Source organism: Nestor notabilis, unplaced genomic scaffold, assembly GCF_000696875.1.
Source record: "Nestor notabilis isolate BGI_N333 unplaced genomic scaffold, ASM69687v1 scaffold1310, whole genome shotgun sequence".
Classification (NCBI taxonomy): domain Eukaryota; kingdom Metazoa; phylum Chordata; class Aves; order Psittaciformes; family Psittacidae; genus Nestor; species Nestor notabilis.
In genome coordinates this window covers 29,208-46,097 of record NW_009910417.1, presented here as the reverse complement: position 1 = coordinate 46,097, position 16,890 = coordinate 29,208, and the positions used below count along the sequence as shown (strand labels likewise).

The following is a 16,890-nucleotide window of genomic DNA, read 5'->3' as shown; positions in this document are numbered from 1 at the left end:
GATGTATGTGGTTTTATGAAAATGTATGTTGTACAATTGATCTGTTTTTCACCGTGATCCAGATCAGTCAGTGTAATTTCCTTATCTGTAATATCACTTATTACTCCACTCACTTTGTGTGTTGTCAGCAAAGATTTTAAATTTTCTTCCAGGTGCTGTTAAAGTCCAGATTAAAGGGCAGTTCTCATTCAGAAAGGTCCCTCACCCTGAGACACTCATCACTGAATTTACAGTGTCATCACTGTAAATCATTACTTTTTGAGATCCATCTCCCATTTTAAATTAATTTAAAATATGTTTACTCGGCTTGGTACAAATCTCGTGTTTTCATCACAATGTCCCATGGCACCAAATTCCTTTCTGAAATCTAAGGATATTATGTCAGCACAGTTACCATCATCAGCATAATTTGTAATCAAATCAAAGGACCATATCGCTTTTACAAGAACTATTCCCATGAAATCATGCTAACTAGCATTAATTATGCTATTTCTTTCCTGCATGTATCTTGTAGCAGCCTCACCATGACTTTGCCTAGGATCATTTTCACATCAAATGGTCTCTCATCATCCCATTCATTGTTTTAAAATACTGCAGTAACCTCCCTTTCTGGGAAGAAACTTGCAGGGAAGTGGCATGTCTGAAATAATTCCCTGATGGACATAAATGAGGAGACATGGGAAACTTCATTATTTGGTTCAGGCAGACCTAAGTTAATTTACATGGTGCTCCAATATGGCCTGAAATGCAGTGGGGGATGTAGGGTGGTGGTATGTGCATGGAAATGTACAGCATCTACAGTAACTGTCAGGTGGGATACTGGTCAGACTGGGGTCTTTTCTGGGGACAGAGGAGCAGGATGGCAACAGTTCAGCCTTATTTGGCAGACCTCTACTGGGATGGGAGCTGCTGAGACTTGCGTCAAACCTAGACAGGTCCCAGCCTGTTTGAAGACAGGGAAAGGACTGAAGTCTGACAGTAACAGGTTGTCCTGGCCATCCCAGTGCTACTCTATGCTTTTGCCCCAGCACCCATTGTTTCAAAAATTTAGGTACAGCATAATGAAACAAGTCTTTTATACTGCAGAATAAATAAGAACTTTGTTGTTCCTGTTCTAGTAATGCAGAGATCTTTTAGTTATTCAAGAAAAAGACATTATAATAGAACAAACTATTATTATTTTCTTACTGTCAATGTTTGCTTCTCAACATTATAATTACTTAATCCATCATTGCACTGACAATTTTCCCGTGCATTCTGGAGCATATGAACTCCTAATAATGAAAGGTCTAGCTGTCCCTAGTCATGTTAAGTGTGGTTAGACAAACTAAAGCTAAAATGATTTGATTTTCCAATAGCACGTATTCTCAATTACACTTTATCATATTTACAAGCTAATTCACTGCCTCCCATAGCTCAGAATGACTGAATAAATTTCAGCTGCAGCAATGGTACAGGGAAGAAAAGGGATGTTGAGTCAGGAACCAGAGGGCCTACAAATATGAGCACATTAGGAAGGAAACCTGCTGGGGTGTTGCATGTGTCTATGCCATGTAAGATCTCCCCTAAGCTAACTTCCTTCTATTCTCAGATAGAGATGCAAACTTTTTCACATTGTTTCTTTCCATTTTCTGTCTCACTGTTCTGATGCTTTGTGCTAGTCTTCCCACTGCTTTTCAGGTTTGAATCCAATTTAGTTAAACTGATGCAAAGTCATGAGTGAACATTCTTATGTCAGCTTAGAATACGTTAAAGGGGTTTTGCTTGAATTTGCAAATCCACCAGTAAAGCTAAGCCTTCATAAGCCAGATTTAAATTGATTTGAGATACTCCATGCACAAATCACTCTGGTAGTGTAACTAGTGCAGCTTTGGCCAATACCAACCTTTGCTCAATTTGCAAATGTTTAATGAAGACAGTGTGAAGTCATCGGATGACATCGGAGCGAGAGCTTTAATTAACGTTAGTAGTACAATATCACTTACTGCCAGCTGAGGATCTGCAGTTTGCTTTTGGTTGATTTTGTGAATAACCTTTATAATATTGCTTCTGCTGAAAAGGATGTGGTGAATAAAACTCAGGTTTCAGAGCCCAGATGAATGGAGCCTTTTGAATCATTTTGTCTTAGTACTAATACAAAGGAGAGTGGTCTGTAACTAGATTTGTCTGATCTTCATCCACAAAAATAATGTGGTTTAGGTGATCACAAGATTTGGAGCAAAACACCATATATCCCCAATTCTTGTCATCCACAGAAGAGGCAATGTATGGGTGCAGGTTTTCATAAATTGCTCTGTCACCATATTTCCTGAGTTATCTCTGCCATTAGGGTCTCTAGTCTTCAGTCTGTCTTACTGCAAGGGTATTGCAATGAGAACAGTTAATTGCTAGGAGCTCAGTGCATGAATTACACATTTTAGTCACTGATGATTTGGATGATTTGGACCAAAATTTTGTCTAGAAGAAAGATTTACCCTCTATGAAAGCTTCAGCATTTTCATTGGCCAAGTAGGGAGATTTGAGATCGTCAGAAAATGTAAGTTGGTTTGTAATTTTGTTACAGATTTGCATTATCTTGCTATGCAATCTGCAAGATTAGCAGTATAAACCTCAGTTTATACAAAACACAGTTGTTATCATCTGCAGGTCATGCATGGTGCAAGGAGATAAACAAGTGCTTACGAGACAATAATTGATTAGTGTAGCAGGTAGGCTTAACAAATAATGAGGTATGCTGTGTTGATACAGCCATGCTGGCAAAAGGCTGCAGAAGGGAAGGAGGTAGGTGCACAAGATGGAGCAACAAACACAAGCTACATGGTTTTAATGTTAATCCTGACATTCCATGTTAAAACTGCAATCTGTTCAAAGGAAAGATTTTATACATTCATTCATCTGCTTTCCCTTTAGCATTTCTAATTTTTGCTTTAATTATTAGTGAGAAAGTCCTTAAGAACTTTCCTAGTCAGTCTCATCTTAACACATGTCAAAAGCAGGGAGCAAGCTTGTAGCTTGGCTATTCCCCTGATGTGTCTTATAATTGAGAGGTAATTGTTAGCCAGATGATTCCTCAACCAAAAAGCTGTTTTTTAAAGTGCAATATGACAAGTTAGGCAGCGGGATTAGTTTATCACTAAATCCACCTGAGGATAAAGCTGTAATGATACAGTGATCAAGATGAAGGAGGGATTTCTGATTTTGTTGTTTTGATACAGCATTATCATTTATTTCCTTTGGCAGACACAGCGAAGACAAAACCATGTGCAACAGTTCCCTGTTAATATGCTTGATAGTTAAGCTTTGATTGGTGCTTTATATAATCTTACCCTCATCCCTTCAAATCGTGACAATGCTCTTAATGGCCGCAGAGCTCGGAGGGTCCTGAGGGATTTAATGGGACCCATCTCAGAGTATCCGAGTGTACTGGCGATGAGGCTTATTAAAGACACCTGAATGAAGAAACAAAGCAAAAATCCGATCTGTTAGTACATTCCTGCCATTTTCCTTCTCTTCCAACTTTCCTTCCTGAAAAGAAAGAGCTGGTTAGTGAAACAGTGGAAAAAAATCTTAAATTGAAGTCATTAAATTAGATCAACACAGAAAAAAGGAGATGTTTACATCCACACATATACCAACTCACAACACCTTTGTTTCCACTTTAATGAAAACTTTATAGAAATACAGATTTCCAGAGCATCTTTTAACTAAGCACGCAGAAATCCTCTTAATGTCAGCTTGCAGAGTGTATGAGAAAGGAGATCACCATTATAAAACCACTGCTCTTTGATGCCTGTGCTGTAGGTTTCCTCAAGGTGTGTATATCTTCCACTATTGAAAATATGAGTCACATAAGTGTTATAATTTAGGGCTTTCTGGATGAAAGCACCTGTAAGATCTAACCATTTTCAGCAGAAAGAAAAGATTTTAGCATTACCATTCAATTACTAATCTTAAACTTACTGATTAGAGACAAGTCTTCTAGATTGCTGATAGACATGACTTCATACTATAGACTCTAAAAGAATAATGTGCATGACGCTCTGAATTTGCACTTTTCCACTTTTTCTGGTTCCTGCACAGCATCTAAAGGAGAAGGAAATCTGACAGGTGCTCAACATTGAGGTTCATATCTCTTAAAGACTTCTCCTTTGAAATAAACTATCTATTTCCAAATCTGGAGACAGCATGGAGGGGTTCCAATGCTCTTCATGTTCTTGGAGCTTTTGTAGTGCCCAGCTGGACAGAAATGTGGATGCTTTTGGGCACAGGACTGGACTCTGGATGAACTGAACAGCAGTGGAGATTATGGGTCAGATTAACAAACACATGGAGCAAATGGGCTTTTCATGCCCAAATCAACATTCACAGCCTGAATTCTTGCCGAGCAGGGAGTGAGAAACAAACAGCTCTCCAACACCATAGATATCATGCTAATTTGCACGTATTAAAAAAACCCCCAAATTAATTGCCACATATAAAATACTGTTTTCTTAGAAGAGACTTGTGCATATTATCTCAGTTCCCTTACTCCCACCTTACTTTAGCCGTTTTCTCAGTCCCAGTTATCACAGTATCAGATTATCTCACACTTACCAATGTGAGTATGCAAAGTTTATCTAGAAGGACTGTGCTTTATTGATGTTGTAAAGATAGTAGTTAAGTCTAGAAATGGGGATTCTTCTAAACTATATAAAAAAAAGATGCTAAATGTAAAAGGAAACTCTAAGCTCACTCATGAAGACAGATAGCTCTGTTGGGAAACCTCCCTGTTCAAGTAGAATAGGATGATTTTTCCAATGAACCCCACTGCTGGCTGACTATTGCAGCATCACCCCTGAGGTCTGTGGTAAAGAAGCTTAAGACGAGCCTGGTTCCCTGAGTCACAACCTAGTGTCGTCTATGGAGCAACCTTTCTCCTGAATATGCATTAATTTATGTACAAGCATTGTCTGCACAGAAAAGCATCTTTGTAAAACTTGCTCAATTTGTTAAATTATTTACCTATTGATGGCTTTACTGTGGCATGTGGTTGACAGCAAGTCTAAGGGCAGGAGGTCTCAGAGACACCAAGCCTGAGCTGGGTGCAGCGAGCTGGATATATGCAGGGATAAGAGAGCCCACCTTTAAGATGACTAAGGAGTGTGGAGGCTGACTGTCATGCTTTAACATGTTACTCTATAAGCAGGTGTGACACAAAATCACTTCCTGTGTACAGACCCAGCACCTGATGCAGAAGGGTGGTCTTAATAAACGTTTCTGCATTTTAGCAATGAGTGTACTATAAAAGCATCACAGTAGACAAGCAGACTGGATTCTTAGGCCCCTTAGACACTGGGCAGGCAAAAACAACCAGTGAAGCCTTTGCTTCCGTCCCTAAGAAAGCAGATCTGAACCTGTGACATGAGCATGCCTAAGAAGTTATTTTAGAGTAAATATGCCATAGGTATGACAGGCCGCTTTCACCTAAATCCTGCCTCTATCAATGCTAACAGTTAAAGATGAAAATATGGTTTGGCTTAATAACCATCTTAATCTCACCAATGCTTCTAAATTGAGGCAACACCCATTTTCTGTCGTCCTTATTTCTTACCAGGCTTGGTTACATCCTATACTCTCAAGTTGCATTAACATACAGTCTAAAGCCTTCTACTTTCATTCACTCCCCCCATTGACTTAATACTGCTTAAATAATGAGAAAGGGCTGAAGGATTTGTCTAATAGCAATAAACATACATGCAGCACACTTATATACTAAAGCCATTGAAATAAGGCATCTTAAAACTATAATGTAACTGGTATTATTGAGATATCATGATAGAAGTAACACTATGGTACATATTTCTATCTTTGGTGGAAAGATCAGTGCAGAAAACGGCCTTAACCCCACAAAGCCTTGGAGCTTCCTATCCAGAAAAGCTGGAGGTGTAAGGAAAGCAGCTCAATGATAGTATGCTCAGAGACAGAACCCAAGATCCATACGCTCACACGCCAAGGGAAGCTCATTCATACGTAAAATGAATGTGGATATTTAAAAGAAAATTAATCAAATACAGAGCATCCAATACCCTTGTGTGATAGCTTCACCCACAATCTAAAACTCAGACCTTCTCAAGGTCTTCAAACTGCCTGCTTCCTCTCTCATCCCAAATTAATGTCCTATAATTGCCCTTTCTGTTAAAGCAGAAGATCTTCTGTTCAAATCCTGCAAGACCAGACTTTGGATCTGAGTGGATTACCATTTCCTTCAGAGTGCCATAAATGTCACCCTGAAAGACATCACAGGTGCTGTTGTCCTCCTGACACAGATTTACACAGCATTAGATATGTCTTCAGAGGATTAGGCCGTGAAGCTGTGTGATATTTGGCAATGATTTACAAGGCTGGAGTCAGAAATGAGTTTGAGACAACATGTTTAAATGCTTGGATGTTGGTTTTGAAGGTATCCCCGTCAAATTTGATTTATAGGAGAATTACTAACGCAGAGACTTGGCCATTTAGACTTGATTAAAAGTGACCAGAAGGCTATTTTTAGGAAAAAAAATCAAGCAGTTCTCAAAATTGGTGCTGACTGCCCCACATAATCACAGCAAAAAGTAAAGTCAGCTGTTTCTCTTACTTTTTTTTTCCTGTTACAAGGCAGTCCAGAGCTGCTCTAAGGTTCTGCTTTGTGCTTTGGTTGATATCAGAAATGTGCTGGCACCCAGAAAACACCCCCAGGGTCAATGTAACCTCCAGATCCACAATATGGTACACATTTCTAATCCTTTCAGTATTTATTTGCATATAGTTTTGTAGTTTTTTCAGGAACAAAACCCAACTCTGAAGACCAGGTAGCACAGTAACATTGTAGAGAGCAGCTGAATCCTATGGAGTCACTATTGCCTGAAACATTTCCTTTAAAATGCACAATTTGCAGTTGGGCTTGAGCTTTCACCTCCACCTTTCACATGGCTTGTGTGCTAGCAGGTAAGCTACAGGGTTTTCCATCCTTCTGTGTACTTTTTCTGACCCAAGAACCTTTATTATTGTTCTCACTTGCAGATGCTCTGCTTCTAGCATTTCCCTTGAGGGGCTTTCCAGAACCTGCTAGGTCTTACTAAGAAGGTTTCACAGCTTTCTGTCTAAAACTTCCTTACACTAAACCAAGTAATAATATCCTCCATGTTAGCTCAAGACTGTTCTTTGTCCCCTTGACTTGCTGTTCGTTTGTGCCTTGAATTCCCCAGGACAATGTTGTCACTGGAATTTTCTACCTAGTGTGAACCCTAGTGAACAACCTGGCCAGCAATGAATGTCACAAAGGTGAGACCTGGTCCTCATAAATTAGTGTGTGTAATCCTGTCTCCACAGACATTAATGACAAAAGTCTCACCAGTTGCACGTGCTAGGAGTTCAATCATGTGGCAGCTCTTCCATTTTAATTTCCTCAGATCATCTTAAAACAGCCCAGTAGGTCCCTAGCCTTAGTACTGTCAGTGACTTCCCAAAATTCATTCCTATGGACCTGTATTTCTATATTCCTACATATTTCTATATGCATGTTTATCTAATTAAATTTTACAATGGTTTGTATGACAGTCTCATAGACCTCAGTAAAGGGAGAGATAAATGAATTGCACAGCTTTCTTTTCACCATTTTTAGTGTTATGCTCAAGGAAAAAATTAGAGCTTTTAATCTTGTGACTGCATTGAACACTAGAAATACCAGCCATGGGGATTACCAGGCCTGTGGCTGGTGCTCTGAAAGCCAAGCTCCTGTTATCTATGTGGCTTAGTGGTATTAGCAGCATGAGTCTAGAGTGCCCCATTGTATTACATTCATACGTGTTTCCAGGGTGAAATCAAGAAGAATCAATGACTTTAGACTGCTAGAAGACAGCCAGTGATCTCTGGAGAGAAGCTAGCCTCACTGATAGCTGTTCAAAGTTATTGCTAATATGTTCTAATAAGATTAATGTCTGAATTTCTTAATTATTTTGACAATCAGCTACTAGATTATATTTGATGAAAAGAAAAAAAAAAAAATATGGTCCAGGAATCGGGATGTTTTTTTCAGTAACTCCCGCATTTTTGTTTTACTATTTCAGTGGAATACTGTCATTCTTGAGATAACAAATAGGACTCATGTATTGTACCCTGGTGGCACCCATGCAGTGTTAGATTCCCAGTGTGCTCACATTTGGTGCTTACAGTAATTCATCAGTTAACAGATATGCAGCATTTTTGGGCTATTAAAATAGCTCACAATGAACACACAGAGATAAAGTTATACAAGGGGTATATATGTCTTCATTATCCGACAATGACTTAAGAAATCAGTGTTGTAAACCAGTGTAAACCTCAGTAAAGCTGTCAGTAGAGTATTTTAAGGTTGCAGAAAAACAATTACAAAGCAGGGAGCGCAATAATGCAGCTTCCTTACAGCACACACAGGGGAAACAGTCTTTCATCAAAAGATCACAGACTTTTTCCCAAGGAGCTATTGCTTTTATAACACTAGTGGGGTTCCTTCCTATATGCATACATTTTAATAGCATATAAATTGCATGCACAAACTCCCTAGCCATGAAATTATGCTGGTGGCAGTAATCTGAAGGGTGCACTCTTTGGGAGCAGTGTTTCACCTTTGGCTGACTGAGTTTCCTACGGCAAGGTGGTGTGTTTGAGCTGGAACAGGGGCTCCTCTTCTCCTTTTCATATTCCTTCCCACCAGCCTAAAAGCACATCATTTCAGATAATCAGTGAGCATCTACCAGACCAAGCTGGAAGCAGACCTGGGCAGCACCATTCAAAGGCAGATGCTACTCAGCATAGACTGCATTTCTGAATTAACTTCAGATTACTACCAAGATGAATTAATAGCAGAGCCTAGGGAACAAGGAGTTCTGCCTGAGTAACAGTAAAAATCCTCCTTGGCTGGTCATATAAATCCTAAAACCCATGAGAACAATGAGAACCTCTTCTAAATGTCTGCCTGCTGCAGCACACAGCTGTGAGTGATACCCTGCAAGCTGCTGTCTCAGGGAGAAGAGGAGACCTCCTTCCCAGTTTGGGCAACAGCATATGTTTTATGCAGCTAGGGATTTCATCAAATTAACCTGCTTATTCAAATTAGAGGGTAGGGAGCAGGGAAAAAAGGACATCCAAAAGGGAACACAGCAGCTGAGTTGAAAGCTCTGGCCACTTATTTAAATAAGCAGTTTCAGCTAATGCAGGCCCCCAATCCTTTCAAATAGCTTTTTATGTGCCCCAGGAGCACCTGTCTCTCCCTTTCTAATTGTGCTATATAGAAAAGAAAAAAGTAGAAGAAAGAAAGTTTGGGTTACTTTGGGTGCCTCTTTTCAATCCAACTGGTTTCTCCTGTCCCCTGATGCCGAGGATGGGATTACCCAAAGAAATCTTCACAGCCTGAGCAGCAGCCCAGTGTCTTTATGAGCCAGGCCTGCAGTCCCAAGTTGCTTCTCTTGAATTAAAAAGGAACAAAATTAGGTCTGTGCCCCAAATGCAAACTAGAAAAACTACAGGGAAAGCAGAATTTGCAAATAAATTGAAAGAGATGGAAATTCTTATTGCAACTCTGAAATATTGCTGGGAGAAAAGGGCTTGTAAAAAGGTTGGCGTTCCCATTAGCAGCTACCATTTCTGAGAGGATGTTTATGAATTGCCTTATCTCTTTAAAAATATATGTTTACCCTTTTAATCTGACATTGCATTTTCTACCCTGTAGATGCCTAACTGTATGATTGCAACTGCCAATCCAGAAATCGCATGTTATGAATAAAGGGCATAAAGGTAAAAGTTAGTCTAGGACACTAGAGAGGGACTAAAGTGACCTAAACCAAATTCCCACCTCTGCTACCTCTTTCCTTGCACCACAATCCTCACGTTAAAGTAAAGACTATGAACTCCTTAGAGTTGCTTTGGAGTTAGTTCATGGCATGGAGATGAAAGCGTGTCTGGAAATGAGTTAATGAAGAGCTTCCCTCACTGACAGTGGAGTTCATTACTGCTTGTGGAGTGCTCTTGTGTATTATAACATGATGGGCTACACGAGTGCCTAGATTAATTGTAAACAAAAATTATCTCCTGGAAAGCTCGATGCTACTTCTTATAACTCAGGTTATAAAAAGCTTTTACATCATCCACTCATGTTTGTTTTTTTCTCCAGGATATTTAATCTTCTGGGTTTTTATTTTTTTTCATTCCCCCATCAAACTAAAGCTGTGAAACTCTGTTAATATTCCTTCTTCTCAGCTTGTTTCCTGGTCCTCATGTCCATGCTTTTCAAGGCAATGTTTCCTTTCAGAGGTCAGCCTTGCTGCAAACACCATGTGCCACTCCTGTTGGCTTAAATGCTTTTAAATAAATCATTCCAGCTTCCTAATTGCTTCCTGGTGTTTTCCAGAAGAACCTCTTTATGTCTTGCTGTTCTCTTAATCTGTCACCTCCTTTACACCTGCTCAGGCTTTTCTAACAACTTCAGTCAATTCCCAAGGTGGATGGCTGGGAACCAAGAATTAAACCTCAGCTAATTCCTGAGGGCGAGTCGAACGACCTGCTTCTGTGAGCTTACATCCAGTGAGACGCCAAAGTGAATTATTGATTTACAGTTTTCCCACCCTTTCCAAATGGATTTTCAGCTTGTTTCAGTTCACATTTTCACTGCAAACAGACACCTTTGCCCTACGCCTGGGTCCCACTTATCAGCACTGGGTAGGGATGGCAGAGGGATCACTGTCACTTTTGGGACCATATGGCAGTCCTTGATCAGCCAGAACTTGGCCAAGACCCAAAGTCTTTCTCCTTGCTTCAGCAGTGGTGTTGTGTGGGTGCAGCTGCCTTGAAAAGTCTGGTATTTCTACTGGGATTTAGAGCAAAAGAATTTCTTCATCATCAACTACGTTCTGCTTCTCATCCAGACACTGTACAGAGACAGCCTTGATTTAGGGCAGCTGAAGAGAAAAGATATTCTCTCCTTAAAAAGACCTCCCAAAACCTCCACACAATTTATCCCAGTGTACCTTCTTGATGCTGAACACTGTTGTCAGGAAGATGTGAATATGCTTGATTATTATTTATTATTTGAAGATAGAATTATATTGCCAGAGGTGTACATAGTGATTACTGAGAGAACATTTCCCTTGGGGCTCAGCCCCATCAATTCTGCTGCATTTCCATCCCAGCCGGTGGAGTTGAGGTGCTGAGCTGAAGGCATGTTTATTTCGGGGCAGGATTAGGATCAACCCTACTTACGTGCGACATGATGCAAAGTTAGAAAAACAAAAGTGTTTTGGCTGTTTCCACAAGGTGCTGTTCCGGATTTTCATGATTCCCTAAATCATTTATTTAATCAGATGTTTGAAATCAATAGAAAAAATGCCAAGTTGATGTGGGAAATATGACAGTCCTAGCTTGAAAATCATCTCTGTTTAGTTGAATTCTTGAACCTGATTGACCCTGATAATGTACTGAATATGCTAGGGTAGAAAGGGACTCTGAAGAATTATAGGATCCTAAATTTCTGCCAGAGAGGACAATTATGAGTACATACTACAGGTAGCAGTCCTCATCTTCATTTGTCTTAGCACAAAGCACCCCAAAGTGAGGCTTACACAAGGTCTCTACACCGCTGGGGCACAGCTTTCAAGTTTCATCTCAATTCCTTCAATCTCTTCCCTCAGTAAAGAATCTCTGCACTCTCTGCAGGCTGCTTTTCTCCCTTCACTTCTTCTTTCCCCCTCCTCCTGGCACCAGTCTCTTGAGCTGCTGTTGGCCGTCCTGGATGGAGCCACAAGTGTGTTGGCAAGATGTTTTGCAGTCTGCAACAATTGGGGTTGTGAAAGTGCTGGTCATAAGGGAGAGCTGTAGGATAATCCTCTTGTGTCCCTGAAAAGCATGTGGGACTCTGTCTAGATTTTTAATTACAGTCTACATGTACCTCCCAGCTCTGGTCCTTCATGCAGGACAGAACATCACTGCATAAGGAATTTGGCTGCTACACCCACAGTAATGGAAAAGGCCAAGCAGGCTGTATGCAAGAGCTCCAGGGCTTTATTCATTATTTTCTTTTTAAGCACATCCTTCTAAAAAAAGACACTGAAAAGTGCTCCATCTTTAAATAACTTAAAGAAATAAAATGGTTGGTAAACCTAGTTCAGCACAATCTGATTTGAGATGGGTTTTTTTACATCACTTTCAAAAGTGGAAATTCTCCCTCAGTAATTGAAATTCTTCAGTAATTGCACTTATTCTTAATTGCAACTGTTTCACAAGGTGTGGGCAGGCAGTAAGCTTCCTTTACTGTCCCTTTCCATCCAGCTGCAGCCTTGTCTGAAACTAGGCTTGTGCTTCCACTTGGCAAAGCATGGTTTCTCTCCTTTTAGCATCTATGTGGTAACTAACATGAGGTGCAAACCAAGATAAGACAAGACATTTGGACATTTCGTGTGTTATGTTGTGATAAAATGTGGGGTGTCAGAAGAGAGATTTACAGCATCGGCTGACCCGCTAACACACATTAAACCCACTTATCTCATCTTCATGTGGATTTTTTTTTTCCCCCACTTATCCTAAATTAACCAATATGTAGTAAACCAGCAATTTTTTCTTTCAATTTTCTTCTTTTTTTTTTCTCCAAACCAGGCTCCCAGGCTTCTGGAGAGGGATTTTCTTTCCTATTGGTTATCCTGGAGGTTTATGCCATCAAAAATCCCACATGAGCATTTGCTTTGAGGAACTGGAAGAAAACTAGTAAAAACCAAACTTTGAAGTAAGAATGCCCTGTTATAACCTGTGGATTTTTCATAACTCACACATAGCACTAATAAGTTCACTTTTAAGATGCTTCTCCAAGTAGCAAGCTATATTACTTTTACTTTGCCTCAGCTATATTTCTGTCATTCTGTTCCTGTTTGCTTCTCTGAACAGAAACAGACAAAATTCACATACTTTTAAGATGATTTCCCAAGAATACCAATTGGATTTCCCAACACATTGCAACAGATTGTGTAATTAGTGGTAAAACAAACAGAAATCACCTAGCTAATCAACAGGGAATACAGATGGAAAAAACAATTAAAGTAATCATAAGCCATCAATATTTACTTCACACAGCAAGTTTTTAATTGTCACTTAAAGACAATCCAACACAAGGGCATAATTTAATTCAATTCGATTTTTAACTAGGGATAGAAAGACTATTTTAAATTGTTCATGTCAAACATAAAGATTATTAGCTGCTTCTTAATTTGTCCGGCAGTGAAGTATTCGAAGTAGAAATCTTAGAGCAAGTGCTTTCCAGGAAACTATCTTGGAAAATGTAATATCTGTATTTTTAAGCATTCAGTGAAAATGATGGTGCATTTAATGACTGAACATCCATGAGCAGTGCTTAAACAAGCAAACAGGAAATTTGGCAGCAAACAGGAAATTTGGAAAGCTACTCAATGGGGAATACAGATCTCTACGTACAAACTCAGAAGCTCCAGGCAAACACCAAAAACATGTTGTGCTATAAATTCACAAAAGTATGGGGGTGTGCGAAAGGTACATATTATTTTACTTCCATAAAAGCATCTACAAAATCGTGCCTACTGGATTTATTGAATCACTCGTTTGAGATGTCTGGCCTCCAAATCCATTGCTGAACCTTGCTTGGACTACTTTGCAAACAGACACACTGCTTAAAGCCGTTGTGATCGCCTGCCTCCATGGTGGCAGAGCAGGCTCTTTGGGAAAAGGGACGATGGAAGGAGCAATCTTTCTCTGTGGTGACTTAGCTTGAGAGAAATTTTTGCATCAGAGCAAAAATTGAGAACTAGAGATGATCTTCCCCTCCCTGCTGCAGGACACAGTGTTAGGGCCCATTGATGCAGATGGCTGAAGGGGAAGGAGGCTGCCAGGATCTCTAAAAAACTAATTGCTTAAGAAAATAGCTTTCCCCCAAGTACTAGATCTTGAAAAATGGAATAATCTTAGAAAGAATTGCTGGAGAAACCCTCATCTCTAAAATCAGTAAATGACAATCAGGGTTTGTTTTTAAAGCCTGGATTGCGACTAACTTTTGGACAATTAAATTGAACCCAAAAGCTGTAATGGAGGTGATGGATTTGTGATAATGGGTTTTTGTAGAGAGATGGCATTAGTGCCCATTTAAGAAGATTTTTCTGTGTATGCCACAGGCAATGAAGCTTGGCTGTGACTTTTTTTCCTGAGCATTCTTCCTAATGAGTTAGGGTCTTTACACCCCTTTCCCGAGAGCTTTCTCGTGACAGCTTCTGCAGGGTACTGATCTCACCCCTCAGCCTTCAATGCATGAATAGCGAGCAAAGAAGCTGTTGACTGCAACACTTCCAGTCTTTAAATGATGCTAATCTTCAGACTGATGCCTTTCCCGAACTGACCACTGCAATGGAATAACCCATCTGCTGTCAGCAGAGACTGGAATACAGTTCAGAATCAACTGGCTGAAGCTCAAATAGATAAGCTCAAGATAATATTTATAGGTCAGAGGAAACAATTGAAAGGAACATCAAACATGACACCAGCATGCACAACCGGTGAAGTTTATCTGTCCCTTGTTTTAAACCCCAACTGTCTCTGCCTGTCGCAGGACATGGCTGGTTGAGAGCACTTTTCAGAAACATTTGTTTTGAATCCATGCACTTCCGTCCCTGGCCAAGTTCAGACTCCTTGTTTAATCTGCTTTGTATGAAGAGGTTTTGATTGCATGAATGCTTGGAAAACTTCTATTCTTTGTGAAAATATTTGCCTGTGAATCCTAGCAAAGAGGACTGTGCACAAACACCATTCTTGATGGTGATTCTGATGTCTGTCTACACTTCAGATATACTATGGTGTCTGCTGTTCCCTCATTTGAAAAGAGCTGTGGACTGAGTGCCCACCACTCCAACTCATGAGAACAGATAGGCTATATCTGCAGTGCAGAAGAGGGGTACTTTTAGCAGTATACTTGTTACTTGCAGGGTGGTAACATATAGATGTACATTAATGGTGTTTATTTGAGTATATCCAAATTTCAGCAGACATCTAAGGAATCTTTCCCAGGTGCCCTAACCTGAAATGAGCCTTCGTTTTGTGGTTTAATTACTCCTTTCTCCGTTCCTTTCAAAGAAATCTGTTGCAGGGTTGTTGATAGGACAATATATTGCAATATATTTAAAAGCACCTTCTTATGGTTTTGTTACGCTACCACACTTCTCTGAGATGTAAAGAAGCCCGTTATCAGAGATCATCCTCTAGGGATTCTACATCCAGCAGAAATAGCTCTCAGTTTGTGGAATACTGTGTGTTTTGATGTTCAGATTTTGCAAGACAGAATTTTCTTTAGTAATCCACAATTTTCAGATGGAGCTTTTGCTGTTCCACTGGCCCAGATCATTGTCAAGGGTCTTTCACAAGGCAGGGTACATACACACACACACAAAATATGCTTATACCCCCTCTGGGTTCACTTCTCGTTTAGAAATAGTGAATACTTGCAAATTTTGAGCTGGTTTTATGAATTATTCACAACAGAAAAAGGATTCTGAGTTGCATTTGTACAATGAGGAAACACAGATGATAGATGGTTTCACATGTCCAATGAAAAATCAGCCATCACAGCTTGAAGTTTGAATACTGATACCAAACTGCTAATGAATAATTTGCAGATCAGGAATTTTTAAGTGAATAATTTTAAACAAATAAATTTGAGAAAATCATACAAGTGATTCATCTGCTCCTTTTGGAGCAGCTAATTCACCCATTCACTCCCTTCTGCAGCTCAGTTGCAGTGATTTGGTTCTCAAAGGATCAAAAAGAAAATGTACATTGAAGTAAAAAGTGTGCTGGAGAAATGATAACATGTTACTTTGCCAATTCAGAGTGGCAGGGGCTGTGAGCAATAGCGTAGAAGAAAAGCATCTGTTAAACTGCTAAAAATATAGTACCAGGTTCTCATAATCAGCGTTGGGAAATGACTTTGAAGAAAAGAATGGGGCATGGGGAAAAGCTTTATTCACTGAGAACACTAAAGGGCAAGTGATTTCCTAGAGTCAATCAATAACTAAACCAACTCAAGGGTGGAATAACTTTTTGGTTAGATTGGAATCCTGCACAACCAACATTTAAATGTGAGTTAAGAAAATTAAAAACTCTGGGTCAATAAGAAGGCTCTGGGGTAGATTTTCTGGGGATAAGTGGAGTCCCAGGGACCTGTGGTCCCCTTTCCCCTATAGCACTGTTTTATGCCATGTGTGCTCTGGATGTGTGGCAGGAAAGGTGAAGCCCCTTTCTGCAGCCAACATGTGGCTGCCTCTGCAGTCTGCCATTATACTCACAAATCCCACCATTAAAAGGTAGCTAAACTTCAGGGTTATATACTGACTCCACATTCTTGTGTAGCTCCTGTTCCAAGGGTTTGGGGTTTGGGTTTTTTTTGCACAGAGGACAGAATTTAGCTTTATTTTTAGTCTTTTTGGTATTAATTAGATGTCATGCTACAAAGTATATATTTACAACAAGTATAGAACTCATCTTAAATTGTTCGTGATGCAGCAGAGCTCCAAACTTACAGTTGTGATGATATTCAGCCCTCATCCATCCCTTCTAGTCTTCAGAAGCTCATTAAAACAGTAACTCTGATAACAATTTCCTGGAAGCCCATGCAGTACTTTAGGTGAGACCTATTAGTCCCATTTTACAGATGGAGAAACCAGGAAAGAAAAGCTGTGTCACTCGACCTAAACCACAGTAAGCACAGTGTTCAGGGTTGGGCTATAACTTAGGAACTGGTGGTTTCCAATGTTGTGGTTAGATAATTAAACCAGGCCTTCCTCTTCTGTAGAAGCTAATCTGTGAAAAAATGAGTGCCTTCCCTTTAAGAGGTTT

General features: G+C 39.8%; 1 protein-coding gene across 1 annotated transcript in view; it reads right to left on the bottom strand.

The window, feature by feature from the left end:
- The window catches only part of LOC104402042 (sodium channel protein type 5 subunit alpha-like), a gene marked incomplete at its 5' end in the record, with an annotated part of 55,832 nt that overhangs the window by 17,326 nt on the left and 21,616 nt on the right, over nt 1-16,890 (bottom strand). The window contains one exon of the mRNA XM_010009812.1: nt 3,327-3,449. Within this exon, the coding sequence (XP_010008114.1) occupies nt 3,327-3,449 (123 nt within the window). The remainder of the gene's footprint in view (nt 1-3,326; nt 3,450-16,890) is intronic.